At 42.9% G+C, this 25,103-nt stretch overlaps 1 protein-coding gene and 1 long non-coding RNA gene across 3 annotated transcripts in view; one reads left to right on the top strand and one right to left on the bottom strand.

Moving 5' to 3' along the window:
• The window catches only part of LOC123478199 (uncharacterized), a 58,534-nt gene extending 37,842 nt beyond the window's left edge, over positions 1-20,692 (top strand). Inside the window, exons 3-4 of the long non-coding RNA XR_008426507.1 lie at positions 19,658-19,763; positions 20,565-20,692. This is a non-coding gene — a long non-coding RNA (uncharacterized lncRNA). The remainder of the gene's footprint in view (positions 1-19,657; positions 19,764-20,564) is intronic.
• The window catches only part of ANO6 (anoctamin 6), a 190,165-nt gene that overhangs the window by 4,686 nt on the left and 160,376 nt on the right, over positions 1-25,103 (bottom strand). For both annotated transcript variants that reach the window (XM_053921587.1, XM_024575416.4), the window contains 7 exons: positions 21,816-22,041; positions 20,673-20,842; positions 20,374-20,471; positions 16,602-16,732; positions 11,169-11,374; positions 6,899-7,101; positions 5,733-5,838 (listed from right to left, as the gene is read on the bottom strand). In XM_053921587.1, the coding sequence (XP_053777562.1) occupies positions 5,733-5,838; positions 6,899-7,101; positions 11,169-11,374; positions 16,602-16,732; positions 20,374-20,471; positions 20,673-20,842; positions 21,816-22,041 (1,140 nt within the window). The remainder of the gene's footprint in view (positions 1-5,732; positions 5,839-6,898; positions 7,102-11,168; positions 11,375-16,601; positions 16,733-20,373; positions 20,472-20,672; positions 20,843-21,815; positions 22,042-25,103) is intronic.

Below are 25,103 nucleotides of genomic sequence, written 5' to 3' on the forward strand. Positions count from 1 at the left end.
ATGTATGTGGCACTTAAAGCCAACGGACCGCAGGAGATCATCAGGGCTGCGAGTAGAGACAAACGCAGACAAGCAAGGAATGAGCCCCAGGATCACTAAGGGGAAGGGGAGGAAGGTGCTCGTAAAGAAATGAAGAAGAGACTGCTTAGTAGGGTAGGAGGAAAGGCAAAAAAATATTTTCCTGGAGCCAAGTGAGGAAGAATTTCCAGGAGGAGGGAGTGAATGGTGGTGCCAAACGCTTCTGATCAGTTAGGTAATGTGAGGGTGGAGAGTATTGTGGATGAGAGAGAGATCAGAATATTGGAAATTATACAGTAAGAGGCAAAAGTTGATGTTGAAGGAAAGGGGTTCTTTTCCCACGTTTCTGAGGTAGGTAATGTTCATAGATGTGTGGATTTTCTGTTACACCACCCTTGCATTCCCGTGATAAAGTCATCATGGTATGAGGTCATCTTTTAAAAATATACTGAGTCAGTCTGTACATTCTAAAAAGATCATTGTATCTATGTAATGAGTGAGACTGGCTTATAATTTCCCTTTCTCTTGTCTGATTTTAGGACCTAAAAGGAGTTGGAGAGTATTTCTCTTTAGTGATCTCTGGAGGAGTTTGTGTAACGTTGAAGTAATTTATTCTGGAAACTTTGGTATCACTCTCTTATAAAACCGTATGGCCTGGTGTTTCCACTGCAGAAAGATTTTTCAATTACTCAAAGTTTCATTTAATTCTAGACTTATAGTGATCATTAGCATTTTGAAGATAGTGGAATATTCTATGGCTTCCATGTTGCTGCTAAAAAGTTTACTCTCATTCTAATTTTCTCCGCCAGTCATCTGTCCGTCGTTACACGTGCCGTCCCGAATTCACCTCGCTGCATTCCCCTTACTATGTGCGTGAATGCGGATTTCTCTCTCTGCTCTGCCGGGGTTTTCTGTGCCTTCTGTTCTGGGAACAGATGTCTTTCATGTGTTCTAAAAAATTTTGGCCATTAACTCTTTGAATATTGCCTCTCCTCCACTACCCATTTTTTTGAAAGTTTGTTCTTTTCATTTTATCTTTCGTACTGCTTAACCTCTCTTTCATAGTTTCCCTTTTCTTATCTCCCTGTCCCGTGTTAGGGGTAATTTTTTTCAGACCTATCTTCCAGTTCACTAATTCCTTCTTCTGATTTGCCTAAACTTCTGTTTAATCCTTATGTTAATTTTTCAAGAACTATATATTTTTATTTCTCAAAGTTCTATGAAATTATTTTTTAAAAATGCGTTGTGATTTTTTTAGTTTCTTATTGTTTGATCATTTTTGACTATGTCATTTATTTGATTAAACATTTTTATATACAGTTAATTTATATTCCTTATCTGATAATTCAAACTTTTAAGTTGTTAATGGTTTAAATCAGTTTTTTTTAATCTTACTCATGTCTTTTTCTATTTCCAATAATGATTGTTAATTTGTTTTGCTTTTTGTCTTTTTTCCCTTCTTGTAGAGATGCATTATTTTATTCAAATACTTTTCTAAATTTTCAGTTACAGTTGACATGCAATATCATATTAGTTTCAGGCGCACGACACCGATTAGACATTTACGTAACTTGTAGTCACCCTGTTAAATCTAGCACCCGTCTGACACCACGTGTCGTGTTACAACGTTATTGGCTACGCTCCCCGTGCTGGACTCCACATCCCCAGGCCTACTGGTGGCCACTGATTTGGACTTAATCCCTTCCCCCTTTTCATCCTCAGTGCCTCTGGCAGCCATCGAAATATTCTCTGTATCTGTGAGTCTTTCTGTTCTACTTGTTTTTTAGATTCCACATATAAGTGAAATCATATGGCATGTATCTTCCTCTGTCTGACTTATTTCACTCAGCAAAATTCCTTCTAGGTCAGGGGTGCCAAACTCATTTTCACCGGGGGCCACATCAGCCCTGTGGTGGCCTTCAAAGGGCCGAATGTAACTTTAGGACTGTATAAATGTAACTACTCCTTAACAGTTAAGCCAGAGCTCAGGCAGCACTGGGTAGAAACAAGGTGCAGGGCTGAATTCAGCCCATGGGCCTTGTGTTTATACTCTAGGTTTATCCATATTTTTGCAGATGGTAAGATTTCATATTTTTTTATAGCTGACTCATATTCCATTGTATGTATGCCCCACTTCTTTATCCGCTCATCTATTAATGGACACTTCGGTTGCTTCCAGACCTTGGCTATTGTAAATAAGGCTGCAATCAACATATGAATGCATATGTTTTTTCAATTTAGTGTTTTGGGTTTCTTCAGATAAGTACCCAGAAATGAAATTGCTAGGTCCTTCTTTCTCTCTTGTTATACCCTCTGTTTTAAAGTCTAATTTGTGGGGAATAAGTATTGCTACCCCAGCATTTTGTTTGTTTCCATTGCCATGAAATACCTTTTTCCATCCCTGTATTTTCAGGCTTTGTGTGTGTATTATGAACTGAGGTGAGTCTCTTGTAGGCAGCATATGTGAGGGTCCTATTCTGTTATTCTTTCAGCCGCAGTATGTCTTTTGATTGGAGCATTCAATCCATTTATGTTTAAAGTAATTGTTGATAGATATGTCATTATTACCATTCTATTACTCATATTTTTTATCTTGTTCTTTCACTTAAAGAAGTCACTTTAATTTTCTTTTTCTTTTAAATAATGATTTGTTAATGGTGAACTCCTTTAGTTTTTCCTTGTCTGGGAAGCTCTTTATTTGTCCTTCAATTCAAAATGATAGCTTTGCTGTGTAATCTTGGTGGTAGGTCCTTGCTTTTTCTCATGCAAGGATATCTTGAATATCTCATGAATATCTCTGATACTTTGAATATCTCACGCCATCCCTATAGCCTGTAGTTTCCATTGAGAAATCAGCTGACAGTCTTCTGGAAGCTCCCTTGTAGGTAACTAACTGCTTTTCTCTTGCTCATTTTAAGATTCTTTCTCTGTCTTTGACCACTGGCATTTTAATTATGGTGTGTCTTGGTGTGGGCCTCTTTGGGTTCATCTTGTTGAGACTCTCTGTGCTTCCTGGGCTTATTTGTCTATTTTCTTCACCGGATTAGGGAAGCTTTCTGTCATTATTACTTCAAGCAGGTTTCCAGTCCCTTGCTCTGCCTCCTCTCCTGGCGCCCCGATGCGAGTGCTGGTGAGCATGGCGTTGTCACAGAGCCCCTTCCACTGTCCTCAGTTTTGAGATTCTGTTTCTGTTTTGGGGGCTCTGACTGGGTGTTTTCTGCTACTACCTTGTCTTCCAAATCACTGACTCAAACCTCTGCCTCATGTATGCTACTTTTAATTCCTTCTAATGTATTCTTCATTTTAGTTATATTCTTCATTTCTGACTGGTTGTTTTTGGTGGTTTCTATGTCCTCTTTTATGCTGTTTAAGTTCTCACTACATTCCTTGAGCATTCTTGTAGCCATTGTTTTAAATTCTGTGTAAGGTAGATTGCTCACCCCCATTTCATTTAGTTCTTTTTTTGAGCTATCTCCTGTCCTATCATTTGGGGCATGTTTCTTTGTCTCCTCATTTTGGCTGACTCCCTGTGTGTTTTTTCTATGTATTAGGTAGAGCTGTTACATCTCCCCATCTTGATAGAGCGGCCTTACGTAGTTGGGGTCCTATGGGGCACAGTCTCCCTTGTCACCTGACCTGAGTGTGTTCCCTCCTGTTGTAGTTGAGCCTTGTCTGCTCTTTGGATGGACTAACCTGCAGGCTGACTGGCTGTAAGGACTGGTGGTGACTACAGTAGCGGAGCTATTGTGTGGGGGCCAACTCTACATACCAGGATTCGCTTTAGTAGGGCTCTGGTGCCTGCAGGGTCTGACTTTTAAGTGGGTCATTTATGGAGGTGGTTGGGTGGTGTTCTGGTGTTATCTGAGGCTGGCCATGGGGTGTGTTGCTTCTGGGATCTCTTGGGAGGGTGCAAGCCAAAGTCAGCTGCTGCCTGTGCCCAGGGCCACTTAGCACGATGTGTGGGGTACACTGAGGCCAGGTGCTACTTGTTTGTGATTTGTGAAACTATGAGAGATTTTAGGAAAGTCTGCAGCATGAACTAAAACAGGCCACTTGTATGGAAAAGCCACTAGACTTGGCTTGGGGGCGGCGCAGGGCTGAAAATGGGGTGGGGTAGGTAGGCCTCAGGGAGTCGGCAGAGCAGAACAGTGTTAGCCAGGTTGATGGAAACTCATGGCAGCAGTCATTGGTCTGCACCTGAGGCAGGGTGGGCTCAGCAAAGGCAGGGTGGCTTTTGTTAACAACTCTGTTTAGGAGAAAGCTGCCTTTTAGCTCTTGCCCTGATGCTAGACAATTCAGTTCCTCTGGGTATGTCTTTGAAGCCTTTGAGCTACTGCCCCAGTGCTGGATCTCAAAGCCAGTGAGTCCCTTTAAGAGAAATGCTTGAGACAAGTAGCCCTCCATGTCACTGCTAGTTTTTATAGCCAGAAGTTTTAGGGACTTTTCTACCTGGCACTGGAACTCTGGGTTGGGGGGCCCAGTGTGGAGCTGGCATCCCTGGCTCCTCAGAGGGGGACCCCCACAGTTGAGGTATCCCTCCTTATTTTTATCTGCTGCACATGGGTGTAGGACCAGGCGATTCCACGTCTCTGCCCCTCCTATCAGTCTCGTTGAGGCTTTTTCTCTGTATCTCTAGTTATAGGACTTCTGTTCAGCTAGACTTCAGGTGGTCCCCAATGACGGTTGTTCTGTAGTTTTAGTTACAGTTTTGAAGTGGTTGTGGGGAGGAGACTAGTATATTTACATCTATTGCCATATTGACTGGAATGCCCCTTCATCTTTGATTGAAAGCTTGTTTTTGATGATTTCAATTTGAGAAAAATCTGGGATCTACATTGAGGACACCTTTCTCCAAAGAAGATATAAAATTTACTTCTGCCTGAGATGCTTTTTGGGGACTCCTAGCTGAATCCTAGAATCTCAAGCTCAGCTCTTCCGCCTGCTTCCACCCCCCATCTTGGTCTCCTTGAGCTTTTAGCTTGAGACACTGCTAACAGCACTTGTTCTCAAAGTGCTCCTGAACTCCAGGGGCACCTGAGGCTCATCACCTGTTTTTCTCTTTCCTCTTTGTAGATTCTCCTCCTTCCCAGTGAGCTCAAAAATGCAAAGGAAACTATATTTTAAGCTGATCCTAAATGTTTTATAGTAAGATGGCCCTCACAGGATCTAGTCCAGCATGACCTCAAGAGCAGGAGTCTGAACACTTTGGTAACTATCTACCCGAATACAATCAGTGACTCTTGCTGTGTACCAGATACTGCGCTTCAGGAATCCACTTTTATATATGCTAGGAATATAAAAAATATAAAAAGGTTTATTATGAAAATCAATAAAAATAATACAAATAATACTACGAGAGCAATAAGTTTCTCAAGGGCAGAGATCACATCTTACTCATTTTGAATAAGGTCCTTCTCTGCCTAACATGTAGCCTAGTGCCCCCCCAACCAACAATTAATACAGAATTGGAAAGAACGGAATCCCTTTAGCAAACAACATGCTTTTAAGGCAGATAAGCAACTTCATTTAATTAATGCAAGCTTTATGGGTATTCTCAGGTCAAATTTGATTAACAAATGTCCTACAGTAATTATTACCATGAGATAAGAATGTATTGTACATTTTAAGTCAGGGCTGGCAACGCATAAAGCTGATAAAAGGAATGCAAATATATTGCCTTATAAACTATTTCAAAATACGTATACTTCTCCTACCTCCATGACAATGATAAAAGCCAGCTTGGCGGCGATCACATGCCAATAGTAGATGTTGTGTTTATACTCCTGCGGGTGTCCAGGGGGGTTCCGGAAATCACGATACCTGGAAGTGAAACGGAGGTGGATCAGGACATAATTCTTTCTGATCAAATTCTGTAAAAAAGGGCTCATTAAAGGATGGGTCATATTCAATACAATGATTTTTTTAAAATTGGACATCACATAAATGATCTCCAAGAGTTTAATTCAGGGAAACAAAATCCTGAAATACTTACTATTCTAGTAAAACGTAACATGCAATAGGAAAATGATGGTAATGACAGATTTCATCTTTGTAAAAAGAAAACAAAAGAATCTGAAAATTTTTTTTGCCAGAGTTTTATCCTTGCTTTCTCAAAAGAGTATAACTAAAACAATTGAGTGTATTTTCAGAAACATGTTTATAAATTTGTATAATGGTGTCATCAGGGCTCACTTAGCTGTGGGGCTCTCTCCCCTATGGAGAGTACTGTCTTCTTGTTAAAATTTTCTTGCTAACTTCCTTGTTGTCAGATGTCATGAGCTACTGCTCTTAGTGTCTCTCCCTCAGGTAGCATATCTCCAATTTTCTTCCTGTAACCTATTAGCCCTAGAAGAGTGTAATTACTCTTGGGAGTTACATAAAGCAGATTCAATATGGAATTCTGAAGAGGCTCTACAATGTGTAACTTTGAAACATTCATTTGGGGCTTATTTCTGGTTTCTTGGTTATGTTGTTAAGAATCTGAATCAAAGAATGCTCTGAAGAGTGGAACTAAACAAATTTTAAATCCTGCTTTAGGTTTAAGACTCTGAGTGAACAAAACACTCGACCTATAGTCAGCAAACTTCATCAACTGGTAATTTAGTTCAAGTATACCGTCCACAGTTGACATAACCGGCCATTAAAATCAATGCGGAATGCTGCGGATACCTTCACAGCACGCTGCCGGCTAGGCGGAGGTGTTGGCATTTCTCATCCTTGCGTTTCTTTGTTAAGTGAGGGTGCTAGTTTGTCCTCGCTCAGTGTTGTCAGGTTGTGCTTGAACGACACAGTCTTAACAAATGAATTATCTCGCTTTTTGGAACTCTTAGAGTCTCCTCATTTCTAAGACTTTTCTCCTAAACACGTAAGTGGGACTTGCCTGCAGGTGGTATAGTTACCACGCCTGGAGTACGGATTTTCCAAGCTTCTGTTTTGGAAGTCTGCGACTTTGAAGACGGAGAGCGAGTTGTTGATGTACCCCTCCATGGTATAGTGGGTGTGGGTCCCGTAGGGAGGGACAGAGAAGGACCAGTAATACACCAGGCGGGGGATCATGTCCGACGTGAAAGCGATAATCATGGCCTATGTCGGGAGGCAAACAAGAGAGGGGCATTACATTAGAGCCTTTACAGCTACATTAACAAAATGACCAGAATGACATTTTCATCAGCTGATTGTTTTTAAAATTAAAGATTCAGAAATCTTAATTTTTCCTAACTATATCTTTAACAAATGGATATAGACAGTGAATATCCTAGAATCTTTGAGCAGCTGCTTTAAAGTAGAATACTTCCCATTTGGTCTTCAATTCTAAGAAATGTCCAGAAGTCTTTCTGCAGTTCAAAAGCAACCTGTTATGTTTCTTCTTTAAGAATAATTGTGGACTCTGGTATTGTAGAAAATCCAAGAGTTGCTTGCACATAATGTATATAATTTTATTTTCAAAAATTAGAATGTAACAAAATTCAATCAATCAACCTTAGAACTCTAGTCAATATAATTTAAATCTTTTATGATTTCGATGTAGAAGACCCTTTTGTATATGTAATACTAAAATCAATATTCCAAAAATAATTTGACTTTATATAATTCCTTTTTAAATAGTTAATACAAAACTGTTTTTAATCATTTGCCACTTAAAAACAGAATATAAACTGCATAAAATACATTTTCCTTGATCTAAGTTAATAGTAGCCTATAAATTCATACTTTTTTCTTTATAGAATCTACACAGTTATTTATTTTTTTAAAAGATTTTATTTATTTTTAGAAAGGTGGGAAGGGAGGGAGAAACATCAGTGTGTGGATGCCTCTCGCACATCCCCTACTGGGGACCTGGACTGCAACCCAGGCATGTGCCCTGACTGGGAATCGAACCGGCGACCCTTTGGTTTGCAGGCCAGTGCTCATTCCACTGAGCCACACCAGACAGTGCTCTACACACTTGTTTAGACAAGTCAGCCTGTAGTCTGATTTATTTTAAACTGTCATTATATACTTATGTATACTGCTTGATTAAAGAGCAATAACCTGTAAATTTTATTAAAATGTACATAGCAATAAACAATATTTGGGGTTGCTCCATTCACACAGTCAAGTAGTGATGTCTGTTCTGTTAGATCTAGTATCTAAGCCTCTACACTTCCAAAAGTTTTAGTGGATAATGTTATGAACGTTATAAATTATCAAGTAACAAAGTTTAATGTTTCCAGATTAAAGGAATAAACATGGGTCAAACTTAAACCTGGGTCTAAACTATGCAGATATCTATTCAGCTGTAAATTATTGTGCAACACATGAATTTTCTCTAAAAATTTTTAAGTTTGGCTTTAATCTTTCCAATGCATAAAACTGGTTTAAAGGAAGAAGTATATTTCAATTTAAATTCTATGTGAATAAACAAAGCTCACTGATTTAGTCATTTATTGAAGCAGAAGAACAGACATCTTTTTGGCGCAATATGGTTTTTAATAGTATTCTTTTGAACATATGGTTTAGACACAGTGAGACCACAAGCCAACAAATGACATCTCAGGCAGAGCAAAAAAACAACTAAGGGGCTTTTCTATTGCAAGATATCCCCCACGGAACCAGCTCTGCCATTTCCTCTGCCACGAAATATTTCTGTGTGAGTGTGTGTGTGTGTGCACATGCCTGCCTGTCAGTGGTGGTGGGGGTGATGTAATACAAGAATAGTTTTTCCAGATTTCAACAAATTAACATTTTTTGTTAATTTACTCAACGATAGCTTTTTATAGAATTGCCAGATGTGCTTTAGGAAGCTACAAAAATTCTGACAAGGAAGTTAATTCTATTATCTTCTGACAAGATACTCTTTCCTCCTGAATTGAGCTGCTTTGAGACATGCTACAAAGTACAAATAAATTCAGTGTGCTTCATTTCCCATGCTGTTCCAAACACCATTTTCCATTTATATCAAAATAAATTAGAATTGGTCTTCAATAGCTGATGCTCTGGCATGGTACAATAATGTCAATTCAGCTTATTATTGGACTAGCAGCTTTAAAATGAGTGATTGTAAGCCAAGTTCCTGCTTACTGTCCATTCTCATCCCTGGTCGCTGTTCCCTTCTCCCTACAGTTCAAAGTACTCCCATTATGGAAAGGTAGCCTTTCTAGTGCACATCAGACGGGGGAGGCACACAGTAGGTAGGTGAGGGGACAATATACATGTGTAAGAAAACGAGGCCCCAGTTACTTGGGTGAGAGGCAGCGGCACCAGAGAGCGGGCGTGTGTGCATCTGTGTGTGCACACCCTCAGACACACACACAGAGTAGCCCTGGCAACACTGCCAATACTCCATCTGTGCTAATGGAGTGGAGCCAGGCTGCGGAGACTAGGAAAAGGTGCCTAATACAATCAAACCAGACGCTTCAGGAATGGGGAGTATGACTCAATTGAATTTTCTGGTTAGCTGAAGGTCAGACAAAAACTCTTTTAGTTTCAAACCTTGCTGCTGAAAATCTTCCTACTGCGCCCAAGTCCACATTCCTGCCACGCTTAGTGCTGTACAGCATATTGAACATGACAGGCTCGTTCTCTTATGACTGTGGAACTCGAAAGGCCTCACTGATGTATTTCTACATATCAGTCTTCATTTCACAGCTCGGTGGATGTTGAAGGTGTAGGCTACCTGGATGAATGGAAACTGATATAAGTTGCTTTTTGTGTGTGATTTGGAACTTTCTCCAAAAAGGAGGAATAACATGTAATTCAGATAAACTGAAGGTTCTTGGGGGTGACAGCTGGGTTCCAGACAACTTGCTTTACTGTGTAGAACTGTAACTAACCATCGTCCAGACAGTGACACACTGTAAAATTCTTGTGCCTTAGTTTAGACACCTGTCGAAGTCGACACAGACTCACTGCTGACGATGATGACTGACCAAGAGGATAAGCAGCAGCAGCTCACGTCCCGTGAGGACCAGGCTCTGTGCCTTCCACGCATTAGCTCACTGAATTCCCTAACTGCCCTTTGCGGTATATGATATTCTCAAAGCGTGTGATGGAGAAGTAATCAATTCACAAATGATGAAAGGAGCTCTTCGTGTTAAGGCTTGGCCACGGTCATGCAGGGGGCTGGGGCTCCCGGCAGACCCTGGAATCGGCAGTGCTCAGCAGCTTCCCTGTCCCAGAGCCTGACCCATGGGGCTCTGCCGGATTTTGCTCTGTTTTGGCACATGCTTGTGGGAAAAGGCTAGGGACTCAGGGCTTGATGAGGAAATTAAAACTGGGATATGATTCTGTTGGGGGCTGTAGCCTGGGAGTGAAAGAAGGGAAGAAACATCCCTGGTTGTAACGGTACTGCTAGGGCAGGAGGCCCGGATGAGCTGGCACGGGAGCTGGTCTGCCTGAGAGCTAGCTCTCTGTTGGCTGGGGGAGAAAAAGAGACTGACTGTTCAGATGGGTCCATAATCAGTACAGGTGGTGAACAACTGAGTTCTGTTCCCTCACAGCTGGGATGCACCCAGGGCATGAGGCTGTGTAGCTAATAACCAGAGTGGCTTGCAGTGACTAAGGGGTGGAGGGTGGGGGCGAGAGATGAGACCCACCCTAAACCCGCCTCCTTAAAGAACCCCTGCCTGAGGAGACAAGGAAGGTAATACTGACTGCGAATGCACGAAGTGTTTATACCTCATCACCAAATAGTTAATATGTGAAGCTGATAATTTGGTATAGACACTAAAACATGGTGGAATGATAGCTGTCCCATTAGGGTCCTCACACCCTGAAGGGATCGATTTCTATGTCCAGTACAGAAGCACTCTTGGTAACTCCTTTTATAGTCCTGTGAGCGTTAAAAGTCAGTACTTCCTCTTATTACTACTACCATGCTACTGAATAAAAACTTGAGCAAACGCGCAACAATATAACGGTTACTCTTCTTAGCAACTGCCTCTGTAAGAGGTCTTGACTTTCTAAGTCATGAGTAATAATTGTAAACAAACAAAATACATTTAAAAATAACAATTACAAGTAGTACAACCTTGCTGTTTACACGGGTGATAGTCCTGGCACTTTCTCCCGTTTTAAGGAACCCAAACATGTGATTCCTTCGGTAGCAAGGCTAACTAACGCGCTGCTGGCCTTTCCCAGGGTTCGCCCTGCGAAGCCTCGGTTTTACTCACATTGGTCACCACCGCCAGAATCGCTATTCCTTGCATGATGGGCTGCCATGCTCCGATGTCCTGGGCTTTTTCTGGTACCATGCGTCTATACTGGGTAGTCATTTTCCACGCGTCCACTCTTATTTCCAATATATTGTTCACCAGGGCCAACAGAGGGGCCAGTGGAAAAGAGGCCACAAATAAGGTGACAAACCCAAACTGAATAACTGTCAATGAAATGGACACACGTCATGGAGTGTGGGTGGATGGAGAGACAACACGTTCTCCTTCGCTCTCATACAGGGAGAGGAAGGCGCACAGCAAACCCCAAAGAGAACAGACATCTATGGTACTAATAATGTTCAACAGTGAAAGAATTCAAACAAAACACAAATACCCTGAGGCCTCTAGGAAAAAGATGAGTTATGACTATTCTTTACATATATACACTTAATAGAGATAATATATTTAAAAATCTTTAATTAGCCAAAGTTATTTGCTGGTAGATGAACTTGGGACACTCTGAGCATATTATTCACCCTCCATGTTGAAATAATAGAATATTGGAAGATGATTTGTGATTTAGGATTAAAAAAAGAAAATGCTGTATTAGTATCTCACAAGTTAAAAAGAGGTGAGACATGCATCTTTGGGAAGACCATGCTTAGAGAATGTTGAGGAAGGATGCTGAACATGGGCAAATGAGCAAGTGAAGCAGATTCAGAGAACTGGAAGCGTTACTACACATCACAGAAATGCATGCGATGAAAGTGCCTAAGTCAAAATACAGCCCTTTTCAGGAATCTGGACCTTGAAGTTGTTGTAGTCCATGTGGTCACACTAAGTCAACATTCGAATGGCGGCTTAGCTGTTCTCTTCTCCTTGTCTGTAACTGATGTGATTTATATACTATATTATACTATATTATACTATACTATATTATATAATAAATTATAATATTCCACTTTTCAGTTTGATACCCTTCCCTCCAGACTGGCAGACCTTTAAACAAGTACAGGTATGTAACTAAGAGTGTGGATGAGAGGAAGATGTATGGCTCTGTTAGGGCCACTCCAGCCAGGAAAAGCAAGACTGTGGAGGGGTGGCTGGGTAGGAGGAGCTGGAAATTGCTTCTGGTCTCTGAGGCCAGGGTGTGTTATAGAAGGGCAGACGGGTGTGGTCATATTCGGGGAAATCAGGTAAGCAAGGACCAGAGTTGGTGATGTCACAGAGTCAGCAGCACAGCATCAAGCAGTGACATCACTATCTGTATCTATGACTCATCCAGCCCTACATGAGCTCATCCACCTGCAGGGCCGGAGAAGGACAGGAGTGTGTGGAGTGGGTGCAGTCCACCGCGGTGGGCTGGCGGGTGTGTGTCTTAATTAGAGGGGCCACTTGCAGTTGCCAGATCTCACTATTCAAGAGAAGCCAGAAATTAGGACTGTATTAGCAATAAACTCAGCTAAAAACCCAAAACAGGAAAGATACCATTTATAATGACAACAAAGGCACAGACTACTTAGAAATACATTAGTGAGAGATGCTAAGACTGTTAATGATGACTTAAAAAATAAAGTAAAACAAGTAATGCTGAATGAATACATGGTGGACAGTTTGAGCAGACTCAAGTTTGGGGACATGTCAAATTTTTCCTCTCAAATTCTAATTTATATTTTAATGTACATTTAGTTAATAATCCCAAATGAATTTAAGGAAAAAAGCTAAAAGGTGATACTAAAATTCTTCAAGAAATATATACAAATACACTAATGACGAGGGATGTTTGAACTGACAGTATCGGGGACATTCTGAAAAACAATAAAATGGGACCAGCTCTGTGATACATTCACATATATTACTGTGCTGTGATAACTGCCACAGGTTACAACAGGTGCGTTAATAGAATGAACTAAACAGAACAGATTTCAAGAAGAGATGCAGATATTCATGGGATTTTCATGCATTATAAAAGTGATACTTCAAATCAGTAGATTCGAGTACGGAGCAATTAGCTCCACACTGGAAAAACTGGTATGGAGCCCTCAGTTTTGACACTGAAATAAATTCCAGATGGTATAATCTGTTCTGGTACTTTAGAACTTTCTAAACAACTTTTGAAAGCAAGCAAGGACACAAGAAAGGACCTATGAATTCAATTCAGCAAGGAAAAAGCACCCATTGGAAAAACAAAAACAACCCTCACTGGAACGGCTCCACGACCCGCACTGCTGACACTGGCCGTGCCTTCCTCGCTCCCTGAGGAGGTACAGGGGCTGCTTCTCCACGCTCGTCCCTCTGCGGCCCTCGCAAGGCTCCGAGACTCCCCTTGCTCACTCTGCTGGCGGCTGCGTAATGTGGAGCCACTGGACATTGCAGTTCTTACTTGTTTGATCACTAGGCAGCTTTTGATGCAGCCAAACATTTCTTTCTCTGTGGAATGTTTCTCCCCTTGCTTTTTGTTTACCTTAAAATTTAAAGAGCCAAGGGGTATGTGTGTATCTCTGGGTATATCTATGTGTGTATATATAAACATAAAAATAAATAAAAAACATTTATATATACACAAGGTTTTTTAAAAAAATAGCTACCTAGCTGTAGTGTTTTTTCCACTTTGGAAAGCCCATCCTGCAGAGACGAGGGGGCGTCAGTGCAGGTGGTGGGTGGAAACGGAGCAGAGGTGAGGGACTGGGGGAGGACAGGCCCGCGTCCTGCACAGAGAGGAAGGAAAGAGGGCGGTGCAAGCAGACAGTGGAGAACAGTCGCTGTATTAGTTACAGGAAATTAAATGGAGAAAATAATAGATGGAGGTCATTGTTTTAATAGATTTTAAAAACTAACTTAGGGATGGAGGAAGGTAAGGGCGAGGAGGGCCACTTCATCGCTTTCCTGCATTTCCTGTGGGGTGTGTGCCCCCTGCGAGGCCTCACCGAGTGCCCCAGACACTGGTGTCTGTGCCGTGCGGCGCTCCACGTACAGAATGCTATCTTACGGCCTCTGGAGTTTAAGACTGATGGACTATTTCTCTTACGCCTCATGTCTGAGATTTCAGAAGTCAGGACCATACATTTGGGGAGGCAACTTTGGCTAACACCCCAAGGTTTCTCTAACAATCTCAAAGGATGGTGGGGAATTTGCTAAATAAAAAGAAATTTCACTAAAAAATTCTCCCCCAGAACATGCCACATACACCATATGGAACTTGGTGGGGGTGGCAGGGGCAATCTTAATGTAAATTCAACTCACAGTGGTATGTGCGTGTTGAAACTCCAAGCTGGAGTCACTTAAATAAATATTTATGAGGGCTAGGTCCAGGCAGTGGAGCTCCAGCCGAGGACTGGAAGATGCAAAGGCATCCCTACCTCCCCCAATTGGACCAGTCTAGCCAGGGAGAGAGGCACACATGCAATCACACACCACCAACACAGGAGTCGGGTGAATGCCTAGAGAAAGGAGCAGCTAGTCTGCGTGAAAAGTTGAAGGTTACTGCTGAGGCCTGGCAGGAATTCCTCAAATAGAAAAGAAGAAAGGTATTTCTGGCAGAGGGGAACAGAGTGGGAGGCCAGGAGCAGGGCCTAAGCAAAGGGAGGGGGCAGTGCCAGGGTTGTTGGTCAGAAGAGGTTTCCCTTCATAATTAAAAAGGTAGATGGTGGTATTGTAACGAATGTGGGAAAACAGAGAGAGGAGAAACTGGTGGTGGACCACCCCCAAAGACACCCTATATTTATTTTAGAAAACAAAGATAATTCATAAGGCACTTAGAAATCCTATCTCCCACAACCTAAAAGAACAGAAAAAAAAGATTTCATTCTGGAGTTGATACAGAGTAACAGACTGCCTACTCTTAGAAATCGATTGATTTTTTCTAATTCATTAGGTATTATTTGGATAATAGGAAAATAACAATAAATCTAAATAGATCTGTTTATAACAGTCCATCTTTTCCTATAAGGTAGGGTGAAGCTGAATTATTTAGTTGGAAGTTATTTTAATGAGACTGGGAACCTCCAAAAGTCAGATCAGCTTCTCCCCAAGCACAAACACCTAACTTTTCCTCTCAATGTCATTGTTTTGACTAATCAACTGCAGAAAAACAACTTCTTTTTCCAAGTTTTTTTAGTGCTAAAATAACAAATGATATTCTGCCCCAGAATGCTATTACTAATGCTAATAATAGCTCCACAAGAAATATTTATAATTATGACTATTTTAGACTACAGGTAATTATCTTGAAAGTCCTTTTGAAAATAAACAGAATAAATGCAACCTCTGCATTATGTACGGCAGCCACACTGTTAATTGAGCCTGGTCACAAAACATAACACAAGCAAAAAGGAAATTCAAATCAGGCCCCAGGCTGCAAAGCACTGCCGACTGAAGAAGCTACAAGATGGACCTTTCAGTCACCAAAGGAAGCAGATGTGTTTCCATGTATAATGTATATTTTTAAAAGCAATTATTTTATATATAGAATGTGATTTAATAACAGCCGCCCTCTCTCTCTGCAGACTTGTAAACAGGAAACACAAAAGGGTGTCTCTGCAAACACAAACCCTTTTGCATAAATGCAAGGTCTGTCAGCCAAATGTTGTGCCTCCTTTTCCACTCTGCTAAGCTTAAAAAACTGTAATTTAATGCAATGGCAACCAAAAGGGCACAGATACACAGCATGTACATTGTTAGCCTTCTATTAGATATAAGTGTGTCATGCATTATAGAAAAGATGGTGTTTCCCATGGAAATCTACTTTGAGATACATCTACTTAAAGGTAACTGAGAGATCAAGTTCACATTCAACTGAAAAGAGAAACAGAGCCCAAGCAAACACTCCACAAATGAACAAAGACCATCAAGGAGGAGGAGACCTGTGCTAAATCTTATTTCCAGACCAGCAAAATGGTTCTGAATTCAAGCCAGTGATTAGTCATGAGGTCACTCAAGGGACCAGACAGAGACCACAGGCCAGAAGAAAGCGAGATGCTGTCAAAGGCAGTTGTGGAAGGTGGGGGGGCCTGTGATCACCCCCGTGACTAGAAGCAATGTGCTCCTCCTACAGGCTCTCTGTTCAGGCTTGCTTACAGGACTTGGTTCGCAAGTGTTCTGGCCAACAGCTGTGCCTGCGTGGCCTCCCGCCCCCGCTGAGTCACCTCTAATAACAGTCCTGAGTTCATTCTCAGACAGCACGGTTAGAACGCTCTGAGAGCCAATGGGGAAGATGTAGCTCAATGACTATTCCATTTCACCAGCAACAAATCTTTAGCTGTGTACAACACGAACACTGACAGAGATACACACAGTCACCTTATTTGAAAGCCAGGTTGTGTAACATTATGTAGTGGAGAAAACATACCCCATTTCCATATGCTAAATAATTGTTTGGCTTAATCATGACTTTTGGGACCCCTAACATGCTCCAATATAATGTATACTACTTACAATTTCACTTTGACTTACTCATTTCAAGATATTCATAAAATAATCCCAGTCTGCCCATGAGCTGCAGATGGTAGTCCTGTTCCCACCGCGGGGTTATCTTTTCTGAGCCCGAAACCGTGCAATAGCGTCCGAACAGATTCTTGACCCAGCTGCCAGAAAAGATCAAATTATAAAGTAGAACATTATCAGACCAAGGTTATAAGTATTTAGTGATATCTCAAGCTGAATATATAATCTTCCCAATAAATTCATTTTGTATTTTCACACTAAAATGTTTACTTCTGACCCCCTACCCCAAAATATAGGGTCCAGAAGAAGAAACACCTGCTTGAGTGTGGTTGGTAGGGTAATAATATGGTTGCGACAATTTACAGTTTTAACTTGAACATTTCACCTAAAATGTCATATGATGTGCTTGGGTGTGATATTGTTATGTTACAGAATTACACGCTTATGGTTTCATAATAAAAGATTTTGTAATTAAAAAGGGGCGTTACATGTGCTGGACCCTGTTTTGAAAAACACTACTGACGAAATACCTTGGTTTGTCAGCTTGTAACAGGCCTAAGACCCTATTCTAAGCTGCACAAATCAAGGCCGGAGACACGATGCGCTTCCTCTAAGTCGTCATCTACTGGATACTGTGCCCACCGAGCGGTCTGTTGTCTCTCCTTCCCTGTCGTGTTTCTGTCTTTCCCGAAGCCTGTGGCCCAGATAAATGCTTCCCCCATTTTCATGGCAATTTGTCCTGAAAAGAAACCGGAGCCAGCAGTGATGCAAGGTGTGCACCTGTAGCACGGAGGACCGTTGTCCCCAGGGCGCAGCGGCTTGTGGTTTCCTTACGGAGCTCGTCAGAGGAGGAGCACGACAGCAAACAACTTCAAATCCAGACACAAACACCTGCCACGACTGTGGCTGATTCAACAGCACGTTTGCGTGCATTTCCCATTCGCACAATGAGGAGGCCTCACGTGGGGTACGGACAGGTGTAGGTACTGTGCGTGCACAGACACACGCAGCGTCAGTCGTGCCCAGCTCACAGCCAGCTCACCAGCCTGGGTCTCCTGCTGCAACGGGCCGCGGCATTAACTACACTGACCACTCCCCGAGGTTTACTAAGGGGAGATTTCTCTAAACACAACATGCCGCTGGCTGCACAGTCTTTCCCGCTTCTGCCTCTTCTATGACATTAGGGACACAGCAGGAGGCTGTGGGAAGCAGAGGGATGTGGACTCAGACACCCCTTGAATCTGAGTTCACACTTCATTGCTTACTCACTATTTGACGCTGGTCAACTTCAAATAAAATGGGGTGATGAGACCTACACTGCCCAGGGTTGCTGTCAGGGTTAAATGACTCAACACAGGGAGGCATTTACGTGGCACACTTCCTGCCACACCGACCCCACTGCATGAGATTCCTTTCTGACTAATCCTGGCCTAAGTGATGTAGAACCTGGGCTCAGGGACACAGTGCCATCTGTATCGGGGGATCTCACTCCAGGACTTGAAAGAAAACCACAAAACGCTCGCTGCTAGTGCTACTTCCTAGGCTTCAACCCCAAGCCCTGTAGTCAGTCAAGTCTGTGAATCCGCAGTTTTACGGACATTACAGGGGTCTTGTGACGCAGGCGGCATCGAGGACCAAACATGTCTACCCCCTCATGATCTCCGAATTCGAGATTACTGGTTTCAACTGGTTTATAGTTTGCTCTGCCTCACCCTTCCAGCCGCAGCCTCTTGCTGAATCCTCTCCATGGCCCAGAGAAGCAGGCTGTTTCTTTTTGGGGTCCCAAGTCCATCACAATCTGGGTTCAGGTGGAAACTTCCATCCTGGCAGCCACTTGCGCCTCCCTCAAGTACTGCACTGGCTTCCCTGACCCCGAACAGGTCATGCGGAAGTCTTTCTGAGCTACAGAAAGCTTTCCTTCCCGAGCTACAGACTCCGAGCCTCTTGCTCAGTCTTTCTGAATTGAACCACTGATCTGTAGAAGGAAAGCTTAGGTTGTAGTTCATCTGTCATTGTCCTTGGTCTTCAGGGTTTTCCACTGGGCTATGATTCTAGTGCAGGGACAGCAATCTTAGCTGCACACGAGAACTGCCTGGAGAAATTTTTAAAAATACAGATGCCAGACATCACACCTCCTGGGCAAGGCTGAAAGCTCCGTCCCTCTAGTGTGTCTCACAAAATGATTGTCTTAGCAATTTACCATGCATCTTAGCAAAACAGCACCATAACCAGTTGCCCTTTACTAAGTCCTTCCTAGGTGTAGCAGGGGTGTCCAACCTTTTGGTGTCTCTGGGCCACACTGGAAGAAGAGATGTCTTGGGCCACACATTAAACACACAATCACTAATGAAAACTGATGAGCAAAAAAAAGGTTTTAAGTAAATTCACGATTTTGTGTTGGGCCGCATTCATGGCCATCCTGGGCCAGGGGTTGGACACCCTTGGAAACACAGTATGAAGGACTTTATACCTCATCCTCTCCCTGTATCTTCAGTACCATATTTAATCCACATACTGCAGATAATCTCAGTTTCTGTTAGAACATTCTACAGTATTCCCGCATGCTAATTTTTAACACAAGCATCCTCTGCTTCCTGCATCTATTTCATTCCTGAGTTTACTGCCTCTGAACTTAAAAAGCAAGCATGGTTAGTAGTGAGGGTTCTCTCACTATCAGCTCACAGAGTAAATCATGTAAAATATCCCTTCTCAAGATAACAGTTCACTTTCTTGAAAGTAGTGCACACCCATCGTGGAAAATACAGAAAACACATAAAGGAAGAAAATGACAGCCATCCATTATCTAAATTTTGACCAAAGGACAATGCTTTTGGCATTTTGGATATTTAATTTTAATTATTTTCTTTAACATCTTGCCTTAAAATTTCCCCAGAGTGAGTTGCTTAATGCAGATATCGTGCTAGCCTTTTGTCAAGTATGTATAGAATAAAATCCGCAGGAAGGCCTCAAATACTGAATGAGGCTAGGAAGGCCCGAGACCTCTGAGCTTGTTGTCTGAATCCAGCAAACATGTCTATTAATTTACTAATGTTATGGATCTGCAGCATATGAGCCACTCATTCACCCGACTGGTGCTGAGAGGGCCTCCGGAACGCCACGTGCGGATCTGGGTGCTGGAGAGACCCCACGGAACCTCGACCACAGTGCCAGGTATGCTGCTTCACTGACTGCAAAAATCCGAGCCCGGACCCCGAGTGGGGCTGGGGTGGAAGAAACACATTTACAGTGGAATTCATTTTACTATGTTCTTCTGTACATACTTAAATGGCCTGAACACAGCTGCTGACTTACAAGGCTTTTCTCACCCTTCCTACACACTTTTGGGATGGGTGTAGTCTTGGGTAGCAAGAGTAACGAGTGTACCTTCCGCCTGCTCGAGGTTTGCACGAAAAGAGTTAGAGGGGAACTGGTACCTACACACACAGCAGCAGCAGCGAGGAGAACCTGAGTCACTCTCTAATTTGGCTAACACTTCGCACTCCCAGTTTTCAAGCAAAGGCAAGATCATTCAAAATGCTGCTTAACTATTTTAGACCAGGAGCAGAAATATCGGAAGGTAAAGCTCAGGCTACTCTAATTTGCAGCCATGGGCTCACTTCGTGCAAACATAGCCACGTGCACACTGTTGGTGGGACCGCCTTTCGTGGAGCCTTTCACAAGCATGGAGCCTACTCCACCTTAGAGGTGGACATGTGGCCACGTGGACACGTAGACAGACGGCCTGGACGGGTGGGCGGTGTTACACACAACTGGTACTCACGGAAGCAGCACTTCTTGTATGTTATTCCAGATTGCTTTTCCTCCCATGATTATTGTCAGCTGCGTTGTCAGTTCAAGGAGACAGCCACCTGGGTCACACTGGAATATTAAAGAGGAAAGTCTCATTTAAATTTTAGATGGCTGCAACATGAAACAGAATCACTCATTTTAATTTACCTGATACTCTTTTAGGCTAAAAAACAATCTAAGAAAGCACAATGAAGAAAGTGTTCACTGGGCAACTGGGAGAAAACACGAAGCAGCTTAAATTGTCAAGAGAATTCAAGTCTGTATTCATACCTCTTCATTTCTGTATTTTCCTAGCCAATAAACTAGGTCTCCAGGATGACCTACAAATTTGCCCTTAAAGAATGCGATGTAGAAACACGAAGAGTAGTAGTTCACAAACTGGAATAAGAACATCTTCATGGTTAGGCTGTTCTCATAATCAGTCTGGGTCCTTGGGAGTTCTGCAGTTAAAGCACAGAAAATTAAGTTTTAAAAACTGTGAACAGCTACGAGACCCTAATCAAAGACACTGATACATGAGTTAAAATGTTTAAAAAATACAATTCACAGTTTCCATTTAAGTTGTTTTGAGCTCCTTAATATAGCTACTGTGTTAATTCAAGTTTACACATTGTTGTAAGAGCTTCTCCTCCATAAATACTATCCCACATGGCAAAAAATAGTCACTGTTCCTTAAAGTTTATAAGCACAATGTTATCAAATGGGCAAGAATGATTTTCTCTTGTGGTTTTGAGGGTGGATGTTGAAGAAAATCAATAAAACAAGGGGCACCTTGCTAGAAGCATTTGGGGAAGACAAAACAGGCCATCCCACTGGCTTGGAATTCAGACTGGGCTGACCATTCTCGGAACAAGACCGCTGAGCGGGCTGTTCGGAGGATGACCCAGGCACATGCAGCGTGTGGGAGGCACTTCTTTGGCCACCAAGCAGCTGCCTGGGATACAAGCCAGAGGGAAGCAACATTTATTACAAAAGCCAGAGCTGATGAGGACGGAGCTTTATTAGTATGAACGGAATGGGGGAGGACATGTAACAGCAAGACTGCCTGTCCTCTCAGCAACAGAGGGCCGTGTTTGCCACCGGAACCGTGACCCCGCTCCACTTATGTGCAATAAAGAGACTATTTTCTTTCAACAATAGGGTGCGCGATGTCATGTAATTGACAACATTATTCAGCACTGATCTGTTTATACAAAGCGTGAGTATTATAATGATTGTCTTTGCTTTGTCCCTTGTGCTATAATGCAGAGCTGTAGATAATTCATTTACCGTATAGGCTAGAGAAAATATGTTTACATGTAAAATTTTCTAACAGTTGTAACATACTGGAATTGAAGTGCATGAAAGATAGTCTCCAGCTTTACCAGGTTCTCGACTGTGCTGGGAATGACCTCGGCTCTGGGAGGAACTTACCAAAATCGGTAATCATGATGGCCACTTTCTCGTAGATGATGTTTAGGATCATGATGATCACGAAGTTGATGAGGGAGGCGGTGATGGACGTGGCCAAGTGCGGGGTCAGGTACTTCTGGATCGGGTCGGTGCCGTTCTCGCTCGGGCGCATTTCCTTAGAAAGGGTAAAGAACACCGAGACTCTGTAGACGATGATCCCGATAACCGAGGCGATGATGAGTAGGATCTGAAAACACAGCAAGCACAGCAATGTGAGACTCACCAACAGTCATGTCTCTACGCTGAAACACTGGCCCCGTGCTTCACACGGAGAAGGTGCACGGGTGAAGTGACAGTGAGTCTCACAGAACGGCCACAAGCGAGGCGGGAATCAAGCACGTTCAAATGTCAAAGAGAGGAAGAGGAATGGTGGGAGTCACAGGGGGTGCACGTCCACTAGAATGAGATGGTAACAGCAGGAGAAGCTGTGTGGGGAGTGAGGGGAACGTGGGACCTGTCTTCTGTGAATGTAAAACTGCTCTAAGGAAAGGTCGACAAAGAACATGTATGTATGACCCACAGACACAGACAACAGTGTGGTGACGGCCGGGGGAAGGGGGATGGAGGTGGGCAAAGGTGGGGGGGGCATCTGTAACAGTGTCAACAATACTAATAAAGAAGAAAGAAAATCTGCACTGATACGGAAAAGTATTAATGACTTGCGAGACAGTGACGATGCATGTTGCATGGAAAAGGAAAAAAGAAACGAAGGAGAGGGCACATCTTCACACGGGGTAGAAATGGGGTAACTGGTAGCTGTTCTGGTAGAAGAAAAAGCCTTTGTGAGAGCAGACCCAGAGAAAACATCCTTCTATAATTATGAAATTATTTAGGTTATGAATTATTAGTGTTTTGATTCCGTTAAGGGGTCCGGGTCCTTCGACCAGAGAACCTACCACTGGTTCAGGGGTCAGCAGGTGCCAGCCTCTGTCTCAGTCACTGTGCCAAGTGAGATGCTGAACAAGTCCGGTGTTCACAGCTGCACAGATGCCCCAAGGCAACTACTGGGAACGGCAGCAGGTCTCTGCTTATAAAAGCTTCCCAGGCTTTTCATACTCCTATCTGGAGACCTTAAATGGGCAGTTATTCATAACCTGCAATCGCACAAGATTCCCTTCACGAATCCACTGTACTTTCGACTGCGCAGACCGGATGCCAGCAGGGGTGTCTGAGGCAACAGTCTGCACGTGGTTGGTAGGGTTCCACTTCCTCGCTAGGCACGTTTTCTCTGCCACTGAACAGTGTGAATTAAAGGTCCCACTTTAAAGGGTTTTCCCTACATCCACCTCATGGACATATTCCAGCAGCGGGTATTCAATGTGTCTGACTGCGTGTGTGCCACGAGAGAGAAGGCTACCGAGAATGTGAACTTCAGGAGGAGCCAATCATGTGTTGTCTGCAGTAACAGGAGGAGGCTGGGAGGCTGGTGTTCCCAGGAGAGCGCTCTGGGGGCGAGGTGGGGAGGGGGGTGGCGTTGACCAGCACAGACTCCTGCACTGGAGCCCAGCTCTGCCACCAGCTGTGGGGCCTGGTACAAGTCATTCAGCCTTTGGGGGCTTCAACTTCCTCACCCATAGCGTGGCAGGGGAGGTGCGGTGGGCGGGGGGGGGCGGCAGTAATAACAGCAACTAACTAACACTGACTCGTGGGACTCAGTGAGCTGCTCTGAGCGCAAACACTCCACGTGAAAAGTATTATATGAACAGCAGCTACGGCCATGGCAACTGCAGTGTTAACAAGATGTTTTTCTTACCTTTTAAGCCATCAATTGTAGAGAAAGCATTATACTTCCTCCTCTAATCTCTTATTATCTCCTTTCCTTCACAGTTAAGGTTTAACACTTGTGAAAGGAAAACTTTTTTCTTAATATGTGGAGTATGTGAGAATGTTAGATAAGGCTGAGAAATGTGTGTTTCTCTCAGCACAACATATATAGACCATTTAAATAGTATGTATTTTTAAAAGTCATCTCCATAATAATTTTTAAAGCTATTAATTAGAAGAGTTAAGATTCTTGACATGCTTACTATTCATCTTAGCACACATTTATCTACAGCCCTGGGAGGTAGGTCCTATTAGATCCCTTTTACAGATGAGGAAACAGAGCCACACAGAGATTAAGGGATCTGCACCAAATTAAGCAAATAGTAAGTGAAAGACCTGAGTCACTCAAGGGCTCCAAAGACACACTGACCTCTGCATGGTGCTGCCTCACACGTGGTTTCTGAAATGAATTCTAACTCATTCCAGAGATTTTACGAACTCAACGTTTCCATACTTCTTCAGGGCACTTGATAGGTGCAATATTTCTTCACAGGAGGCAGGGAAGCTTTTCATTCTCCTTTCTCAAGATTCTTACATATCTTTTTCTCACTAAAACTTTAATATACTGTTCTTATAACTTTTAATACACGCTTGTCATAGAAAATCTGAAAGTACCCTGTAGTGAACAAGAGTTGCTTTTGCTGCCCGGGTCTGTTTCTAGTCTTAAAAAGGACCTGGATTTTGCTTTTGAGGGAATCACCTCTTAATTTTCAGGCCTGTGGTTTGGGCTAGATCACCCTCCCTGCTCTGGTGTCCAGTGGTAGATCCTGACTTGTGTGAGACTAATAGGTATCTCATCCTGCTAGCCTCAGCAACTGACTCAAGGATTGACGAATAACCTACTGAGAGCTATTGAGATGTGAAGAGATACTTCCTCGTGCCCACGGGAAGGAGCAGCTTCTCTTAGAGGAAGCTGCTAAAAGAGACCTGGCTTGGCTTCCCTGGGCTGTGAGATCAGGACTGCTGCAAGCGTAAGGCAGGGTGCTTGGAACCCCCACGCTGGGAGGCCGCCAGACGCAGAAGGAGGACAGAACAAAACACAGCCCTTGCCATCACCCGGGCCGCAGTGTCTATCCTGGACCCACGCCACACCTCGGACTGGGGCTCTCAGTTACAGGAACCAATAAATCCCACCCGCCCCCACTTTTTTGTTGTTGTTGGAGATTGATTTTCTGTTGCCCGCAATCGAGAGACTCCTAACTATAAAAATAGAGACTAAAAATAAAAATAGGAAAAAAATGTATCTACTATCTAATATAGGCACAATTCCTTCAGAACATTGTAGTTTGTGTATTAAAAATCATTTTAATAATTGTACCTTTTCTTTAAACCTATTGTAACCATAACACTTTTACACCATAACATATTTTCATGGACACACCTTTTCACAGCTGCACAATATTTTACTGCATAAAGAGCTGGAAG

This window comes from Desmodus rotundus, chromosome 3 (assembly GCF_022682495.2).
Source record: "Desmodus rotundus isolate HL8 chromosome 3, HLdesRot8A.1, whole genome shotgun sequence".
NCBI classification, from domain to species: Eukaryota; Metazoa; Chordata; class Mammalia; order Chiroptera; family Phyllostomidae; genus Desmodus; species Desmodus rotundus.